Source organism: Tachypleus tridentatus, chromosome 10 (genome assembly GCF_004210375.1).
Source record: "Tachypleus tridentatus isolate NWPU-2018 chromosome 10, ASM421037v1, whole genome shotgun sequence".
Taxonomy (NCBI): domain Eukaryota; kingdom Metazoa; phylum Arthropoda; class Merostomata; order Xiphosura; family Limulidae; genus Tachypleus; species Tachypleus tridentatus.
In genome coordinates this window covers 184,860,231-184,881,998 of record NC_134834.1, presented here as the reverse complement: position 1 = coordinate 184,881,998, position 21,768 = coordinate 184,860,231, and the positions used below count along the sequence as shown (strand labels likewise).

Here is a 21,768-nt window from a genome sequence, read left to right as displayed (position 1 = left end):
GCTTCGCACCTGCGGCGCTTGCATCAAGCACTCAAACTAACCCCTTCAATGGCCATTTATGACTACGCCCTTGACGTGTGCATATCAAATATCAGCTTCTCTTACAGTAAAAATGAAGAGATATCCTTTAACTGAACAAGGGGAAGATATCGACATGTTTCAGCTGATGACACAATTTTAAAACAAAGAAACAGGTTTCACGTGAGCTTATGTCATCATTTCTAGATTATGGTATATATCGTGACTGGGTCTACTGAGATATGACTAAAGAAACGAAAGTCTGAAGGCCTAGTCACTGAGCCACAAGAGTGATCGCCTATTTGTCTGTGCAGATACCAAGACTGATTTTTACGTTTGTAATAAAGATTGTGTTTACTGCCCTTAAAGCGTGTATACCATCTGTGTTTATTTTTCATGCAACTTATTAAAAACTCAGTTAAGTTTACAGATTCAAAAAACACATTTCCTGTTCAACCATGGTTTATTGGCAGTCACACCGTATACTTGTCAGTTTATCTTGGAATACCAAACATTATGACAATGAAAGAGGCCAAACTCTAACTTTCAATGTAGTTAGTTTATTTTTTATTGAAATAACATTTTCAGAAAGAGAAGAAGTAACTTGTTTTATGTCTTCTATATTAAGATCAGTTATTTGTAGATTGTTGAAGATATCAGTTCAGTTTATATGCTTTTTAAAGACACTTCTAAATTACAATGTAAATAATTTAATTTTTATTCTTGTAACTACACAAAAACATCACATGCATACAGAATGTTCAACCTTCCATTCAGTTCTTTACATTTAAAACCAGGTGTTATTTGTACTTGTTTCTTATAGAAGAAACTCTCATATTTACTAATATTGGTTCTCCAAATAAAGTAGTCTATCTACCCATATTTAGGGTGTACATATTATTAATATATGCATATATATATATATTTCTTTCCTACAACTTTACTGAAATCGTCAATAAATTTTAGACATACAAATCTCTTGTTATAACCTAATCAAACTGACCTCTGGTGATGTCAGATTATCAATGCTGTAAATGTTATCTCTGTATGAGCTACATTAGGTTTTCCATACAGGATTTTTCAGTGCAAGAAAATGTTCAATACTCCAGTGAACAGATTTTAAGAATATCATTGTTATGAATGCTTTATTACAACACAGCAGGATTGTGGTAAGAAAACACAATAATTTATCAGTAACAAAGTGTTTACCAACATGTAAAAAACTATCATACAGCATTCTGCCATACTCTACAAAAAAGTTACAATATGAAAACCTGTGAGACAATTTTTTTCAGTATAACAAATTTTAATAAATTACATTTATACATAAAAAATTTACAATAAAACTGAAAGTATCTTAATTTTGTACAAAATTCTAAACAGTAAAGCAATTATAGAAAAATATATATTATAAATTCATTTTAGAAAAGTACTACATATATTTATATATATAATTTTAGTCTGATAAAAATTTATACATTCCAATTTTCGATGTAACCCACCACAGTAGTATAAACATACAAAGTATTACCATTCTTTTATATGATAATTAAAACTACATAATCATAAATTTATGTTCTTTAAACCAGTTTCTGTGTTTATATTTTCATCATGGATAAAACAAACAATATAAAAAAAAACTTTAAAATTATTTTTAATTGTCCTAATGTCAGTGTGTTTTAGGTTAGTTTGTTGTTGTTAAGCCCAAAGCTACAGAATGAGCTAGCTGTTTTCTGCCCACTATTAGCACCACAACTCAGTTTATAGTGCTATTAAGTCTTCAGGTTTACTTCCGAACCAGTGGGGAGTTGTTTTTTTTATGTCCGTCATTAAGCTAACTTCTGAGAAACTAAGTGGCAGTGTGTGTGTGTGTATAAAAAAATCTATTAACATCCAACATTTATTATTTTCTTCATTTGAATATAATTCCACTCAGGTAGTGTTATGTTTTAAATTCTAGAAGCTGGCCCATACAGCATCCCTAAAAGGTGAGCACATTGACAGGGATTGGAACCCATGGCCTTCAGATTACAAGTTGAGCAGAACTTAAAGTGCCATTGGACCTTCTTTAGTCACTTAGCAGGATCTCATTCAGAATAAGTAAAAAGAATAGAGAATACCAATTGTGCTATATGTTAATTTATTGTTATGTTGTTAATGTTGACAAGACTGGATTCCACTTGGGTGACATGGTACAGTTATACCAAGACTGGATTCCACTGGGGTGACATGATATGGTTGTACCAAGACTGGATTCCACTGGGGTGACATGGTACGGTTGTACCAAGACTGGATTCCACTGGGGTGACATGGTACGGTTGTACCAAGACTGGATTCCACTGGGGTGACATGGTAAAGTTGTACCAAGACTGGATTCCACTGGGGTGACATGGTAAAGTTGTACCAAAACTGGATTCCACTGGGGTGACATGGTATGGCTGTACAGTCCTTCCAACAACAGGATATGAACTCCAAAGTTAAGCCCATATTGGGAAGGGCTATATGTCCTATTGAACACAATCAATGACAGAATCTAGAACAGACTTAAAGTTCAAGCCAAAGGTCAACAACAGTAATTGTCTGTGGAAGTACATCAATGAAAGAATGACCAATTGGGCACTTTCAGAGAAGACTTTGTCAGCAGGAAGTCAACTTCCTCTCAAAGTTCCTCTCAAGATCACTTCCACAGGATCAAAGAAAATAAGGATGTTTATGGATCTGCTTGATCATCTACATTGGGAGAATTGTCCTAGTGATAGGAAAGCAAATAATGATAGGAAACAAAAGGTCATCCCATGTGCATTCTATAATCCTTGCAAGAGAAAGCCACCCAATGAGCAATTTTATGTATTAAGACTATTCAAGAGACTTCTCAATCCAAATAGGGAACAGTGTTGTAAGCATTATTTTTAATATTTTAATTTAGATATTTGTTAGTTAGATTGAACATGTCATTTTGTGATGACAATGATGCAATGCATAAAGAAATTCCCTTAAAGTTAAGGCATCTATAGAATCTAGAAACATTGTGTAGTATTTTGAAATAAGAGTACAATATAAAACCAGATCAGTGAATTATGTAGTAATCAGTTAATTAGTGAGTGATTTATTTTAATGTCATTCAGTGGCTTGAATAATGAGAGTTATTGCATCTATTCAGTTACTTAGTGAAATACTTGTATTTTCTATTAATTAATAATTAGTGAAGACATTCTGCAAGTATGTTTATTTGTGAGACAAATATACATTATTTCTGGAATTTTTGTTGAAACTTTGTTTATGAAGTTAGGTCTAGACATAATTTTTTGTACTTTTGTAATTAAGCATAAAGCTACACAATGCCCTGCCTACCATGGGTATCAAAACCTGGTTTCTAGCATTATAAGTCCAAAGACATACCACTGTGCCACTAGGGGGGGGTCTAACAAATTAACATAGTCTGTAGGAAGTGTTATTGAAGAAGTAAACTAATTTGTTATATTTACATAAACTAGAATTAGCATTATTTTTATCAAATAATCCAAAAGAACCCGTCCAATGATAGAACATATTACAGTAATGTTTTCAATAAATAATTATGTATTATGTAACTTACATGACAGTTTTCATTCATATATTAATTATATGCTGAATATACATATTACATTCTCAAGATAGATGAAATTTTCTAAATGGTCTTGCCTTTAACAACTGTAACAACCAGTAGGAGTCACAAATTAATACATGAATCAAGATGTAGACCCAAAGTGCCAGCTAATTGGTCGGGATTCTGATTGGAAAAGTTGAGGTAAGTTGCCAGTAGATGATAAACATCCATCTTCTCTGTATAGCGATGCCACACAACTACACGAAAACCTTCTTAGGTCTTTCCCAACTCCCAGGTGACGTTGTCTGGAACATGTTGGGACAGTTTTGGGAAGCATGAACAACGACCTATCTTTAAACAGAGCACTGATAAACGGTAAATCCATATTAACACTTTTCTTCTGTAGTTGATCCAACTCTTGAAGTGTCCTGTGGTGAGTCTGAGATGTATGTTGGTAACCCCGAGGGAACTCTTGTTGGTTCTCAATAAAAACATGGGAATGCTGTATAAGAAATAATACTCCATTAATTTTTAAATAATTTTAATCTATAAAAATTCTACTTTTAAAGTAAAAAACTTATCAATCTTGTAATCAGCAAAAAAACCTCAAGGAAATATAAAAACACTAATATAGATATTAAAATATTGTATTAAAATTTACTATGCATCTGTATTCATTGTCAACTTTTGTATATTATCAACACTAAATATCTTTATCTGGTAAAAACTGTTTATATTTTAGATGACCAGTTCCATGATCTGATGTGCAAGTGCATAATTTTGTTTGTTTGTCTGGAATTTAGCACAAAACAACACAATGGGTAATCTGTGCTCTGTCCACCACAGGTATTGAAACATGGTTTCTAGTGGTGTGAGTTTGCAGACATACCGCTGTGCCATTGGGGACAAAGGCATAACCTATATTAAAGTCCATGTCTGCAAAGACACATTTGGTACTACAGACTTTACAGCTAAGTATATAATTATAAATTGCTTGTTGACAAAATATATTATCACTTTAAACCCAAATACAAGTTGTACATAGATACAAAAAGTTTAACATGCGAATAAGTGAACTTCTGAGAGTGATACGACCCACTCCTTCATCAGAGATTATACCACTTCATTAAAACTGCTTAAGGGTAAAACACCTTTCTAAGCACCTCCTTACAGCATCACACACACATTCAATCAACTTAAAATTCACAAAGTGTACTGTTGGCCAGTCCCTTTACTCAGTACCTTCTTTTGGTATTAAGACTGAACCCTTGTATGGTATTTTTAGGACCACATAAATATCAGTATGGTCACCAACACTGATCTCTATCTAGCCAGATCGGTACACCATCACCATCATATTGCATGTTTATTCTTTGCAAAATTGTTGCTCAGTCTTATTCTGGCAACTCTTGAAATGTAAATAAGTCTTGTATCCAGCAATGAAGTGTGATGTGTTTGTGAATAAGACATACCCATGTCCATGATGACAAAAAACCCCTCAAAGTAAAAATATATTCTAAAAATGGGTGGTATGGCTAATAAAACTTTAATTAAAATAAAGTACAGAACAAAGTTTTGACCTTCTTAGTTCACAAACTCTCTTTTCTAACCTGAAGATGACCTAAGAGGATCAAAACATTGTTCTGTACTTTATTTTAATTAAAGTTTTAATACCCATACCAGCCGTCTTTCAAACGCAATTACCCATGTCACTTAGCCAATTCATATACTCTTGATACCACTGAAGACAGGCTGCTGTTTTATGGTAAGGAGTTGGAGGAATGAAAGTCATTGGTCATTTGTTTCAAACAATGTCTTAATAAAACCTGTTTGCGACCTTTGACATGTTGCTGCTCTTAACTTTTGGTTCATTTTGGAAGCTAAGACCTGGCAGCAGTTGCACTGAGTCCATATTGTCAACAAGTTGTCCTGTGGACTAGTCAACAATGGTATGGCAGTGAATCCACGCAACAAGTCGTCCTGTGGGCTAGTCAACGATGGTATGGTAGTGAATTCACACAACAAGTCATCCTGTGGGCTAGTCAATGATGGTATGGTAGTAAATTCACACAACAAGTTGTTCTGTGGGCTAGTCAACAATGGTTTGGTTGTGAATCCATACAACAAGTTATCTTGTGGGCTAGTCAACAATGGTTTGATAGTGAATCCATACAAGTTATCTTGTGGGCTGGTCAATGATGGTGTGGTAGTAAATCCACATAACAAGTTGTTCTGCCTGTGGGCTAGTCAGCAGTGGTTTGGTAGAGAATCTACATAACAAGTTGCTCTGTGGGTTAGTCAGCAGTGGTTTGGTAGAGAATTTACATAAGAAGTTGCTCTGTGGGCTAGTCAACAGTGGTTTGGTAGAAAATCTACATAAGAAGTTGCTCTGTGGGCTAGTCAACAGTGGTTTGGTAGAGAATCTACATAACAAGTTGCTCCGTGGGCTAGTCAACAGTGGTTTGGTAGAAAATCTACATAACAAGTTGCTCTGTGGGCTAGTCAACAGTGGTTTGGTAGAAAATCTACATAACAAGTTGCTCTGTGGGCTAGTCAACAGTGGTTTATCCTACATCCAACTAAACATATTTTCAAACACCTGCAACCTCTCTGCAATAACTTTTTGTGTTTGACCAACTTCTAGCAGTCTAGCCAACCCACTGTTCTATCCATAATGCATATATCTAAATGCCTTTATTGAAGTCTTGGTACTAAGAACACCGTTGCTACCTCCACTTTTATATACTACTGAAATGTACATATCAGATCACATAACCAGTCACCTGAAACTTATTCTACATGAAACTGAATTCAAGAGTACCATTGGCATTGTTTATAATAATAACTATACTTTGCAGCAACTGAAATATAAAAAAACACCAATTATCCTTTAACTGTTTTAAGCAGTGTATTTACGACAAAATTATATTTTTGGATCAAATTTTTATTTACTAGACATTGAAAATTATGTGAATTTTGTAGCCAAATATTTTTAAGCTAAGCAATTAAAAAAAAACTATAATTTTATCTTTCAAAAGTTAAATCAACAGTATTTGGCCTGAAATATTTTCATAAAATCTATTGGTGAACCACTCCTTACTGATTCTTCACAGTTTTGGGTATGCTCTGGGTCCTGACTGTTTCTGTAACCTGGTGGAGGAGGAATGAAAGGAAAATCATTCACTTCAGTATCAGAAGGATGTATCATATCAACATTTACTTCTGCAGACCTGTTCAATGGCTGCTGATCAGTGTATCTTCTCAGACAGTCTTCAGTGTGATAGAATGCATCACTGGATGGTGAAAGAGAAGACCACATATGTGAACTGTACAAGTTTGGATCTGACTCTGTAGGACTCATACCATAACCAGAACTCATAAAAACTGTCATAGGTTGCTTCTGTTTACACGTCAGTGAAGAAACTCCAATTTTTGGACATCTACCTACAAGTGTCACCTCTGAATTATTTGTAGTGAAAGACTGGCCTTGTGATAGTTTACTTTCATTTGTTCTTTCCACATTCCTTAAAGATTTCATGACAACTTCTGGGTTCACAGCTGAAGCTAATGAACAGTCACTTTGTTCAGATTTTGATGGATCTAAAGTCTCCTCAGATTCAGATCTGGATGAGTCAGAAGTTTCTTCAGATCTCCCTGTCATTTTTATTCTTGGAAGAATGTTTGTAAGAAACTGAGAAAACACACTAGTTTTTGATGCTGGTCTATCTTGATTTCTAAGATTACTACTAGGTGTAATAATGCCTGGTGCTCTATTGTCTTTATCAGTAGTTTTATGGTTACAGTGGCCATTTGCTGATGTGGTAATAACCCGGGATGCACTGTCTGCATTTTGTTCTGTACTATGTGCTTGTCTTAGTTCCTCATCATCTGATAAACAATTTCTGTTTCCATTGTAGGGACGAGAGAGATCTGAAGAGAATTCAAAATTTGAAAGTGAGGTAAAGATTTCTCTACATAACATCTTCATGAATACATTACCACATAGTGCAGTATATACACTATGTTATACACTGCTTTTAATACATGTTATTTCTATGGTAGCTGACATTGCCATAAAAGTTCTATCTACACTTCCTATATAGCTGTAAGAAAATTACTTTACTATTATTTTACACAGCATTAGTTAGAAATAAATTAAAAACTTACATAAAATATAATGTTCATTCTTTGTTTAATTCACTCCTTGCCTACAGCCTATACATGACCTCAGAATGTTTCTTTAAATTAAATAATCCAGGTTAATCAAACTTTAGTGATACTTCCTATGAAATTATCATTTATATATATATAGTAAGTAGCTACTGAAATATAGAAATAAGTTTTCTATCATTTCTAAAATTCTAACTTTATATTTAAAAACTTTAAATTTACAAATTCTTTTTACCTGTAAAATAAATTTATAAAAATATAGTGAAAGAAATGGATAAAAACTGTCTAGAAATTGCCCAACTCTGTTAATGTACATAAAATTCATCATGGTTTAATCTACAATTAATTATGCAATATTTATTTTCAGTATATTTGTGACTTTACTGAAATTCTTTACTGAAAGGCTTAACAGATGCATTAAACAAGTGTAATAAACTGGTAATTAGAAAGCAGTTTTAGTAATGTTGTTGACAGGATTTTGTTTTTGTATCAACTCAAGAAGTGTCTTGTGGTAGGCTTAACAAGTGTACTGATAACTATGAATGAACTATTGTTTCTTAATGAAAACAAAGGAATGCTTTGTTTGTTTGTTTTTAATTTTGTGCAAAGCTACACAAGGGCTATCTGTGATATCCATCCATAATTTATCACTATAAGACTAGAGTGAAGACAGCTAGTCATCACCACCCACTGCCAACTCTTGGGTTACTCTTTGACCAACAACTAGTGGGATTTATCACACTGTAACACCCCCATGGCTGAATGGGTTGAGCATGTTTGGTGTGATGGGGATTCAAACCTGTAACCCTCAGGTTATGAGTCAAGCTCCTTAACCACTTGGCCATGCTGGGCCCCATAGGAACACTATACAATCGATCATGTTAATGTAATATTCTTAGAAATAATAATAATTGATTAATTTCAAAATATTTTAACCTTCACTTTCTAAACTAATCTAAAGTCTAAAGGTCTACCAACTTTTTACCTAGCAAAAATAAATTAATTAACTGACCTAAAACTACCAACACGATGAAATTTTAGAAAGGTAAAAAACAAGGCACTAATATCCAGTTGATTAATTAAGGTTGTTAAATAAGCCATGAATAATCACTTAGGTTCTTCAATGAATTTAGGTAGTCAATTATTTCATTAATACTTGGTTAATAATTAGTATGTGGATAGTAAACATAGTAATCCAGCTTCATATCTTTTCAACAGTTACGCATAACATCAGAGAAACCAAAAACCTAGTTTAGCGATTATAATACTTGTGTTAAGTCTCATGTTTCTGACTTGTTACACTACTAGCTAAGCATCTGTTTTACCATTAAACCTAGGGAGAATTAGTTAAAACTGCTACCTTACATCAGAAAACTATAGTTTTGTTCTTTTCACCACATACTTATGTTTACAAATGTACCAAACGGGTATTATAATCACTTTACTGTCATTACACAGTGGAGCAGCTGTAAGTTTATAGAATTATAACAGTGAAGTCTGGGATTTGATTCCTTATGGTGGATGAAGCAGATAGCTCAACGTGTTTTACCTCTGAAACAAACAAACCATCCACCCCCCAAGTGGCCCAGTGGTATGTATGTCTACACACCCATAACAATAGGTTTCAATACCTCTCTAGGGCAGAGTACAGATAACTCACTGTGCAGCTTTGTGCTTAACAACAAACAAAAACATCCACCTAGTAACTGCTCATACACAAAAACTACTAGTTTATCTTCTTAATATGGTAATTTTTCTACAACTTGTTCCTACTTAACCTCTGATCACTATAACTATATAACATATCTATCAGACTCACCTAAATGAGTTTCAGAGGAAATATTTAATTCAGACTCAGAACATTCTTGTGACAGTTTACAACTGTAAAGGCTACTAGCGGTCAGTGACTCGAGTGAAGCCTCAGGAGGAGGGGACCTAAGCCCTTCGTCCACGTCCAAGTCAGCTGTATTATATTTGAATAAATAACATGAAAACTAGTTTTACTGAGAATAACATACATCAAACCATAGATAATAGATACATTTTATGATTTTGGATCAAAAGGAAGTTTATGGTCTATTGACCAGTATTAACTGAAGTCATATAAACAAACTGTTTAATATCACAAGACACTCAAACTACAAGCTTGTTTTTACATTGTTCGCTACTAGTGAAACTGAAAATTTGTATATATCTCCCAATGGACCCAATGAACTTCTATACTAATTTTGGTGAAGATCCATCCACACCCTGTGAAGTAGTTACGTGGACATATATTTAATCTATATACATCTTTTCACCTTAAGATTACTTGCTCATATAAGTAACTGCTCATAAATACCTGAAGCTACATCTGTAAATGTCTAGTTCTCTCCATCAGAGGGTGCCAAGAAAACACTGAATACTGCATGTTATTGGTAATTTAAACTTTTCCCATTATAACATTCAGTGTATGAAACAGACCAAAAACAACTGGATAATGTCATTTATTTCTTTATGAAAAACAATGGCAATCCCTGGAAATAGTAGGATCAACTGCAACATTAAAGGTAATTTGTGTTTAAATTCATCCGTGTGACTCAACTGTTGTTTTAGAGGCCAAGTAACCAATAAAGCGACAGATCCACATGTGCATAAGTAGTTTATAAAACTGTCTTTAAAGGGTCAGTATGAACACCATGAGAAACTTTGTGATTAAATAATATTTATAAAGCAGTTCTCTCAAAAAGATATATTGAAAATACAACCAACAAACCCACCTAGTAAGCAGTGACAAAGTATAACATGTATAGAATATAAAATATGGTTCTCTACTTTTAAAATAACTTCTTTAAATTAATGAGATAGTATAAAAACTTTTTCATATAAATAGGCCCCAAAATACAGATAGCTATCAATGTCTCACCTTCACTTAGTTCAAGATTCTGAACTGTTTCTGATATGACTCCAGATGATGCATTTGAAGAAAGACTACTAACATTTGACACTGGCTGGTGGACAGTTGAACACACAGCCCTCGGAGAGTTTACTAAGAAGTTTTTAGAATCAGTTTTCTCCTGCTCCCAAGCCAAGTCCAAATTATCACTATAAATATATGATTCTCTGTATTTCTTCTCTTCACCTTGAATATATAAGAAATATTATAATCTAACTGCAAGTGGTAGGCTTGTATATTTACATTCTTTGACCAAAATACTGTAGTAACACAGAATGACAGTTCACTTTTTCCTGGATCATACATTAAATATTACACAGTATTAAGCAATAATTAAGTTGTCACACTAAAATTACATTACATTTTTAGAATATTATAACTGAAGTTAGGGAAAGAAATGCTCTAAAGTTAGTTTTGTTTTATGATTTATATTTTTTTATGATTAGTTCAGTCTATGAGCAAAGAATATGAAGGCACATCTACCTTGTTCATTTTTACACCATAAAGCACCACAGATACAAAATGTTTGGATACACACACACACACACACACACACACACACATACTAACTGGAGTACCCATCCTCTAGATGGAAGTTATGTAACAAAAGATTATCTTAGAACATGAAAAATTGCTTCCCTTATATGTAATTGCAAAGTTCACCCATCAAAACTGCAAAATACAAAATGTGAAACTGCAAGTTTCCATGTAGCTAAAAACCATGTTGTATTTCATGAAGATCCATCAACAGGAGATCAAGCAGAGGCAGAAAACACAAAACTGAAAAACTGTATACATGTCCCGATAGATTCAATGAACCTCCATACCAATTTTGATAAAGATCCATTCACACCCTGTGAAGTAGTTACGTGGACATATGTTTAATCTATATATATCTTTCCATCTTAAGATTACTTGCTCATATAAATAACTGCTTATAAATACATAAAACTACATCTGTAAATGTATAGTTCTCTCCATCAGAGGGTTGGCCAGGTAGTTAAGGCACTCAACTCGTAATCCAAGGGTCATGGGTTTGAATCCCTGTCACACCAAACATGCTCACCTTTTCAGCCATGGGAGCATTATAATGTGATAGTCACTATTTGTTGGTAAAAGAGTAACCCAAGAGATAGCAGTGGGTGGAGATGACTAGCTGCCTTCCCTATAGTCTTACACTGCTAAATTACGGATGGCTAGTGCAGATAGCCCTCCTATAGCTTTGTGCAAACTTCAAAACAAACTAAATCATCAGAGAGCACCAAGAAAACAGTGAAAAATGAGGATATTTTCATAACATTAGATTACATTATGAGTCTATTATTTGTGTAAAGTATGTAATATTAGCATATTTTGTCATAATGTAACATTAACCTATAAGTTTATACTTCCACAAAACATATAATAAAGGTATAATTTCAAAAGATCTTCAAATACAGAAATGATCAAGAGGGTGGAAGTTGATGAAAAACTGGATACAAGTCATCATTTCTCTATCAGGTTCAATGTTTTGCTACATATGGAGATAAGGAATAATGATATTTTGGTTACAAATTTTAAAAAACATTTTGAAGGGGTGTGACAAGAATTATGTTGAGAATTGAGCAGCTGATTTATTTGGGAACACCAATAAGATGTGAAAAAACTTTAACGATTAATTTTTAAATATTTTTGGTAAATTTCTTATAGAAAGAAAAGGGTAGCTGCAGGTAAAAACCAGGTTGGCTAATAAAGAGTATAACAGATAAAATTAAGGAAAAACATAATAAATGAAACTAACTGGTACGACAGGAGATTTAGATTATATGAGATCAAGCAAGTTGGTGAAACAGAAAATTAGGACATCAAAAAGAATGTATGAGAAAAGGTTGGCTGAAAATACAAAAATTAACAGTAAGGATTAGTTTAAGGGTAAACAAAATGTTAGAATAAGGATAAGAATCTTGGGTAAATAATAAAGGAAGGCACATATCTGGTGATTACGAGATGGTTGTGATATAAATTTTTTTCTTCAGTTTTTCATAACAAATCTTGAACAGTTGATAAATTGAAACCAGACTGAAACAACTGCATTTAATTCTGAGCTTGTTAAAAAAAACTGAGAAGTTTTTTTTTGTTTTTTTTTAAAGAAAGATTAATAAGGCTACTTGGTCAGATAATATTTCCCCTAGGGATTTTGAAGGTGATTAAAGATGAGCCACTTGCTACTATTTTTGTCAGTCCTTGAATAGTGAGCAGGTACCAGAGGATTGGATGCTAACTAACATCATTCCTCTTTTCAAGGAAGGTGATAAAAATTGTCCTAGTAATTACAGACCCATTATTTTTATATTAGTAGTAGGAAAGTCTGATAAAAGATGCTTTGCAAAGTTTAGATTTTTATTGAACAGCCAACTTGGTTTTATTAAGGGAAAATCCTGCCTTGCAAATCTTTTGATATTCTTTAAAGAGGTTACTGTTTAATTGGATGAGAGTAAGGGTGTGGTTTTCAGTGTATCTAATTATTCAGAAAGCATTTGACAAGGTACCACATAAAAGGCTTGTAAAAATAATTACAGGTGTGGAAGATAAGTTAGCAAATTGAGTGATTTGATGGAATAAAGTAGACGGTTGTTACAAACGGAGTTCAATCAAACTAGATTAACACCACAAGTGGAGTGTCTTAGGACCTTTGCTCTCTTCTTTTACATCACTGACATGGATGAAGTTACAGTCAATAAATTATTTAAATTTACTGATAATATTAAGGTCTTGGGTGTTGCTGGCTGTGAAGAGGATGCTACTGATTTACAAAAGGATTTGGATCATTTAGTGAATTGGACAAATAAATGGTAGATGGGTTTTAATTATGAATAATGCAAGATATTGCATGCAGGTTATTATACTTTGAATTATACGTTAATAATTTGGATAAGAATAACCTTAACACTGTCATGAAAGAAAATGATCTTGGTGTAATAATTAATCAGTCTCTAAGCAGTGTGTCTGTTGTGAGTGGTAGGGCAAATAGAATTTTAGGTTGTATCTACAGAAATATAGAATACATGTCTAAAGAGATTATAATTTTATTGTACATGTCATTGGTTCGACCACATTTGGAATATTATGATCTCTCTTGGCCTCCTTAGGAAAGACATCATATTGTTGGAAAGGATTTAGAGAAGAATTACTAGAATGGTGCCTTTAAAAATTGTTAGAAGGACCTGACTGAAGTGTTTAAGTTAGAGGAACTGGGAGACACAAGTATAAATTTTGACAGAGTGAGAGTCATCTTCAGCTAAGACAGTTTCATTTTACTAACAGGGTAATTGGCTTTTGGAATAGGTCGCCTTTGGATGTTGTCGAGGTATAAAATTTAAGGGAGCTTAAGAAAAAATGTGATAAGTATATGAATGATAAGGGCTGGATTTAAGATTTTTACAAATTTATTTATTAATAGTTCTAGTTTAGCTTAGAGAATGGTACAGTCAAGAAGACCAATAGGTTCCATGTTATCTCAGAATATAATGTTATGTTAAAATACTCTTACATACGGGTATATTGTAAAACATTTAAAATTGTTACACTTGACAATTTAATAAGACTGATTAGCTCTTTAGTCAGGCAGTTAGAAGACATACATATCCAGTGAAACAGATGAGGTTCCAACCACAGTTTCCAGAAGTAGGCTAACACAGGATATTGTATTGTATGAAACTAATAAAATCAGTAGATATGATAGGTTGTTTCACTGTTTCCTACCAGTAGAAAATTTGAATCATTTCTGAGAAGGTTTAGTATGTTGAATTAAAACAATATTGAATATTCAAATCAGAAAGTCATATGAAGCTGCCACAAATTTGCAGAGAGATGAAATATATAAAAAAGACATTTTGACATTTTCTAGATAGTGTAATGTCATAAAAACATCACTTTTGGAAAGTGTATGTAACAACCCTCTCTGAAACAAACCGTACAAATGAAGATTTTGGCATTTCCCAAAGAGGTACACCTCTTGTACTTAATATCATTATAAAATAAAGGAGGTAAGCTGTAATAAATCATGCCTAGCTATAGTAAGTAAACCGTGTTTTGTAACAGTTAAAAATTCACAAAGGTCAGTGGTAAAAACCATCCACGTGTTCATGGCAACTGTATACAACCAGTCCATGTGTTAGTGTTAACAGTATACAATATAGTCAAGAAGTATTGACACAATCATGTAAACAAAACAAGTGGAAAATAAAAAAAGTACAAGTCTTCATGCTACTCCATACAGAGAAATACAAGTCATTTTACTGGTGCAATTTCTATGGATTTCTGTGTAGTTGTGTTGTTCAAGTGGTCATTGATAAGCCATCATTCTTATATACTAGACAGATTACAGAAAGCATTCAGGGAGCAACGGTGTATACGTTTAAATGTGAAAGCTTTACGACTGGGTCTTTTGTAACTGAAACTAAGTTAAGGGCTACTATCATGATATATAGCCATCAGATATAGAATTAACAGGCAAGGTATCATGGGTTGTGATGATGTTTGGAAGTTCCAGAAAACATAACAGTATCCTACCTCTCACAGCACGTGTTCCTGACCATCTAATAACTAAAATATGAAGAACACAGACTCTAAGAATTGCTGAACCTCATAATCAAATTATGTTGCTACAAAAGTCACAGAATATACTACAAAACTGTTCCAGTTACATAACATCATATAATTTAGTGAAACTACACACAACATGTAACAAGGGAAATGGCACTTCAGCTACATAATATATCTAGGTATCTATATTTTAAACCTGTAAACATTCCCAACTTGCTTATCTGTGAGAAATTTTTGAAATTTTTATTAGATGAATAAGAAAATTGACTTTTGTGGACTACAAGGTAAATAAATACTTTGTATGTTTTACATATAACATTAAACCTAACAGTTGTCACTATATGAAAAACGACTTGTAAATAAAAAAACTATTTTGTTTTCAAAACCAAGCCAACATCAGCATATCTAGTGCACAATTCAGAGTGATTAAATTTTGAACTGATAAGTCAAAAAATATATAAATCAAATACTGAACTTACCATCAAGTTTCAGTTTCTTCATTTCTTGTAACTTAGGCTGAATAACCATGCTAAACTGGTGACTCAGTTTGCAGAGAAAAAGAATGTTTTTGGTCACTTCTTCGGAGTGGCCATAGTAGACAAACTTTCTACTCTTGTGTTGTCCAGATATGATGATTTCAAACTTCTTTTTCTGAAATGATAGTTTAGTTAGAGTGACAATAGTTGTAAGTGTTGGTTAAATACAATTTACTGTATGTACAGTACTCCTGGTGCAGCAGAGTGCACCATAACACTGTTACAGAAGTTACTTTGATGACCAGAACAACAGTCAAACATTTTTTGTTTGTACAATAGTTAAAAATATTTTTACAGCAATCTATGCTTAAATTTGATATAACACATAAAGGTTTTAAACATTATGGCTCAATTACTACAAGAAAAAGGTTACTAGTTTCTTAGGTTAGAACATACTGTGTTTCTCTTCTTTGATGTCAAATTCCTGCAACCAGGAAAAACCCATGCTACCTTAATCTAAAAGGCAGTTGTTGGACAAAAGTCTTGTCTTATCCCAGGTCTTTTTTGGTCAATGTACAGCATGGAAATATGTGGAGAATGAATTTAGGCAAACTGACTTAAAAACCTTGAAAACGTTTAGTTTTTCATTCTTTATCTAATTTACAGAGCAACAACAAATGATGTCTTGACGAAAATACTGTCTCTCTCTCTTCTAATAATTTTACTCAACTCAAGACAGCCCTATTGCTTTCTACATGTTCTATAGGAATATTAAAATTATACAACTCATCAGCCAAATATAATAATAATAGACAAACCTCAGAGGATTAAGCAATTAGATGATCACTTTAAGGTAATATTTCAACATAAAACAGAATAAAGCACAAGGCAATGTTTTTTCAATTCATTATTTGTATACATTTTCTACACACATAATTCAATACGCATTTCGCTTTAGGCTTAATAAACCCTATATGTGAAACAAATGTCAAATCCATACAGGATGTACTTCTCTTTTGTTCACTCTTATTATACCTGATGTATATTGAGTTATTATTATATACAGTATGGAGTGATCAGTTACAGTGTGCAAAATGTTGAAAAATTCCTCCTGAAAAGAAACGTAGATTTTCAATTTTGCTAGTTTTTAAAACATATTTTGCTTTAGTTTCTATTTTGCTAATTTTTGTTGTATTTTCATTTTAGTTTTTATTAAGTAAAAAAGACACTGGTGTAGGTATGTTATTTTTAGCTAATTTTTAACTTTTGTTGAAACAATAAAGTGCCTTGTTGAGCTTCCTTTTTTGGACTAAAACACTCAATATATGAATTATTAAGTGTCTACTGAATCCTATAATTTTATATTGAGTTCATTTTGATATTCGACAAAGTTAAGTGTTTTAGTTCTTAGCAAACAAAAATAGATTATTTTAAGTGTTACATTAACTTATGTTATTGCTGTTTGAATATTGATTGTCATATTATTGAAAAAGAAACATTTCATAATTCAACAAATTTTATGGTATGTAGTGTTCTAAAAGTGACAAGTGAACTTGAAAATGTTTCAGTCCAGAAGTCATAAGATGAATACCTACATCAAAGTGAAGCTTTGTTATTCCCGGCCAAGAAAATGAAGAAAGACGTCTTTTGGTGATCCCAAGGTTTTCCTGATATAAAAAGTAACTTTATTATCTCAAAGAAAGAGAAGGTGTTTAAATTTAAACACAAACTATTCTGAAACACAAGCAAGGGCTTTAATCTTATTATATGCATGTTAAGGAATTATGTTTACAAGCTTTTTACGATACAACGTAATTTTATTAATGTAATGTCCAAACATCCTGTGAAAAACTCCAAAGACTTAGAAATACTATCATTATATTTCCATCAACAATTTCAGTTTTCAACTTATAAGTTAGCCTAATAAAGAAATTTTTTTAAACATTTCATTGTGTCAAACATTTATACAGTAATCAATTACTAATCTAGTCCAGCATAAACTTCCTTGCATGATTTCCTATGTTTACCAATACTTTTATTGATTTTCAATATAATAGTATTGTCTCATCAATAAAACTAAAATATGACCTGCTTGTTCTTTACTAGAACTTTTAATTTCTAAGATTCTCATTAGTGCTCAGTTCTAAGTAACTCGACTGAAATTACACACAATACAAGATTTAGTTATTTACATGAACCTTAAAAAAAAAGTTGAAAAAGAACTGTTACAAAAGACTTGCTTAAAGTTATTAGTATTAAATCACTGTAATAACCTATATAAAAGTTAATACTCAATTTTAAACATAGCTTGTGTAATTAAAACGTTCTGCAAAAGCTGGACAACAAAAATAACAATTTTTAATCTTTAAATCAGATGGTAATGAAAACAATAACCAATGAATTAATGGATTTTACCTCATAAATTTCAATACCCTTGCAGCAGATACCTAGCCAAACATCATCAAACAGCTTCCCTTTCTTTCTCTTCACAGAGAAGAGATGCATATTATGAGCAGCCTTCGTGTCAGAAGCTTCTTTGATGTAGTAGGCCTGTGCTTCTGTTTTACTCAATCCCCTGTTATCTTGATGCATTTTAGGCAAATGTTGTATAATATATTTTTCTCCAAGTCTTTCAAGAATCTATAATTCAACATACTTCAAATGAATAAGTGAAAGTTATTTCAAACTTCTACAGAGAAACACAACTCAAAATGATGACACAGCAAAATACATCTAAACATGTAGAATGTACCAAGCTGTTTCCAGTTCCATCAGGATTTTTATTTTTTTACCCTCTACAGAAATTTTTTTTTGTATTTTGTTGTGATTTTAAGACTGGAAACAGTTGCAGTTATAGAACTGTATAAAAATTAATCATTGTTTTATAAGATGTAACTTTCTAACATCAGGCTCAAACATTTCCAAATTTCAAAGTAACCTAATCAGTTATTATCAACAGGATATTAGTCTATTGTCTCGCGTATCATTTAACCCTTAAATGACAACCATCATCAATTGATGATGCTACCTACAACATTCCTACTGTTTAAGGGTTAAGTAAAAAGTTACTCAATTGCTATATAGAAACTGCTGTTTTAGATTTTGAACTGTTAAACTTTCTATTCTACAAACTGAGTGGAAACTTTTCACCATCAACTTACTTCTCTACCTAAATACTGTATAAATTATCACCATTATCAGTAAACAAACAGAAGCATTAAACATTCATTAACCTCGCACTTTAATTCAGATACATAACATCTTACGTTCCTCCTGTTTTTATCATTTGTCAAACTCAAAAATACAAAATATACAATTCAAACAAGTTATCACAAATGTGAAACACTGAACAAGAAACTTGTACGATGGTAGTTTACTATCATATTTGATTCCTTTCTAACTTAACACTGTTACCTTTATTTTTGTGATTTCTGAAAACTGATATCTTAGAGGTTATCTCTGCATTTCACAGGTACATGATGGTATTTAAATTCTGTTTTTAAATAGTGAGATGAACAGTTTATAGATGTTGCATGATGTTACTCCTGATTGTTACAACAAATTAATTAATGAAAGACCTGAATTCAGGCATCAATCTAAATCATCAAAATCAAAAGTATGAACCTAATGAAGTTATTAACATGTACTAAATTAAATCTTTAATATTTATGTCTTTAAAAACATATCAGTTCTGCTGATGAATTATTAAGACATACACTTGCAACTAAACACCCAGCCTTGTTCTCATCAACTATGACTTTAGTTACCATCATTATAAAATACTAATTTTATTGTTACTGATTTTCAGTTGCTTCACCTTTATAGTAAAAACAAATTTCTTATTACCACAGTTCAGATTTTTAAAAGTATACAAAAGTCTAGACTTGTTATGTCGGAGTTGAATATACCCAGTTTACACTTTCAGCAGACCCCTCCTCCTCTCTTAAGAGAAGGTCAAACAAAGCAAGATACAACTTATAAAGGTTAGTTAGTAGTAAACCAGTGGCATTGTACTCATAGGCAAAGTGGTACATCTCCTCTACCCCTTCTCCAAATGTTTTATATACATTGTTTTAAAAATCCCACATCCAGCTGTAAACATTTTCTAAATATATTTAAATTTTTTTTGTCTGTATGTAAACCAGTATGTTAATCAAAGTAAAATCAGAAATTTGATAAAATGAAAAATAAAAGGCATTCCATTTATTATTATTTGTATGACTATTATTACTGACCTACCATTAATAAAAAAAAAGTTTTGTTTTCTGACTGCCCCCACCCCCCAAAAAAAACAAAAAAACTTAGCTGCATGTCAACCCTCATACAAACTTATCATTAAAGGCATGAAAAGTTAAAATTGTTTTAGAAACAATCATACATAAGGGAAGATTTGAAGGAGTTAAGTGTTTAACATGTGTTGAACAGATTTAGAATAATTCTGAAAATCTCTTTCGCTCTCAGAAAGAGTAACACATTCATTACAAACCAAGTGACAAGTACACACAAGAGGAAAGCTGTGGGTTTAGCATGTTGTTCCTTGACTAACAGATCACAGGATATGTTGTAGCCTGTCTTTTTAAAGTTACATTTTATAAAGAGCCAATTAGGGCCTCTTAAAACGTATTAACAGATGAATTCCACTGTTACTTTACATTTGTTCATCAGGCTGTACTTACTCAACATTTGGAAAACAAATAGGTTTAAGAAATCAATTTAACACAAAGATATGAACCATATAACTCAAGCACTTTTGAATATTGGACTTTCAAAAGTGCTCAGATTATACAGTTTCGTACCTGATTATGTTTGCTGTTAGAATACAGTTCACATCACTCATGAAACCAGGTCATATAACATCACAAAATGCATAACATACCCATGAGGGGAAGTATGAAGATGGCTCAAAATATTTCCCATGATGCTTCTCTTTCTTCAAGTTTCCAACATCTGCCTGCAGTGCATATGCTGCAAGAATGAAGGCTCTGTCATCAGACAGAGAATGACGATACCCTATCACATTTTCACGTAACTGGAGGTAGTAGTGTAGTCGGGCAATTTTATCACTAAAATCATAAACAAATATTGATTTTAATAGCTTTTCTAATGAAAAGAAAATACAGAATTGAGGAAAAACAAGACAACTGCATGTTTCACAAATACATAATTTATTCTCAACCAGGTTTTCACCAGTAAAGGCATTTACAGTCATTTTGTTTTTCTTCAATTCTTTAGTTATGAAGTTTCAACAAGTACTGATAGTTTTATTTCAACTATCAATTATAAAAGAAAATATTATATGAATGACATACCACAACGTTTAAAAAGACACAGATGTATTAAAAATAATAAGATTTCACTCAGCTAATGGTATAAATAAAAATACTATAAACTACAGTTTTACACACTGTACACTCAGATCTATCAAAAATATTTTATTTGTTTGTCTGTTTTTTGAAAATCATGCAAAGTTACACAATAGCTATCTGTGCTACCCTCCTAAATTTAGCAGTGTAAGACTAGAGGGAAGGCAGCTTGTCTTCACCACCCACTGCCAACTCTTTGGCAACTTTTCTACCAATAAATAGTGGGATTGACCATCAGTATACAATGCCCTCACCTATGAATGGGCAAGCGTGTTCGATAAGACCCAGACTCAAACCCATGACTCTCAGGTTACGAGTTGAGTTCCCTAACCACCAGGCCATGTTTAATTCACTAGAACTGTAAAGTAGTTTACAGTAGTAGAATATTATCATGTTAAAGCTTCTAAAGCACAACCATGCATCAACCTGAAAAAGTATGCAGTTTATTAGAGTTACTGAACTTCACAAACAATTGTTCATCATACAAACTGAAAAATGTAGGTTGGTTAGACTTGTGAAACTAATAAGACAACACATCATCTAATACATTTTAAAACTTGTATATCTCAGGCCTATAAGTTTACCTAAAAAAAAACAAACAACTTTTAATAAACTTTCTCAAACTGTACTTCTTAC

The 21,768-nt window shown here is 32.5% G+C and overlaps 1 protein-coding gene across 11 annotated transcripts in view; it reads right to left on the bottom strand.

The window, feature by feature from the left end:
• Positions 1-1,146: 1,146 nt before the first annotated feature.
• Positions 1,147-21,768, bottom strand: part of LOC143231107 (uncharacterized) — a 58,131-nt gene continuing 37,509 nt past the window's right edge. For all 11 annotated transcript variants that reach the window (XM_076465684.1, XM_076465686.1, XM_076465683.1 and 8 more), the window contains 8 exons: positions 20,646-20,832; positions 18,185-18,409; positions 17,365-17,436; positions 15,773-15,944; positions 10,680-10,895; positions 9,594-9,737; positions 6,705-7,534; positions 1,147-4,106 (listed from right to left, as the gene is read on the bottom strand). In XM_076465684.1, the coding sequence (XP_076321799.1) occupies positions 3,747-4,106; positions 6,705-7,534; positions 9,594-9,737; positions 10,680-10,895; positions 15,773-15,944; positions 17,365-17,436; positions 18,185-18,409; positions 20,646-20,832 (2,206 nt within the window). In that variant the 3' untranslated portion in view covers positions 1,147-3,746. The remainder of the gene's footprint in view (positions 4,107-6,704; positions 7,535-9,593; positions 9,738-10,679; positions 10,896-15,772; positions 15,945-17,364; positions 17,437-18,184; positions 18,410-20,645; positions 20,833-21,768) is intronic.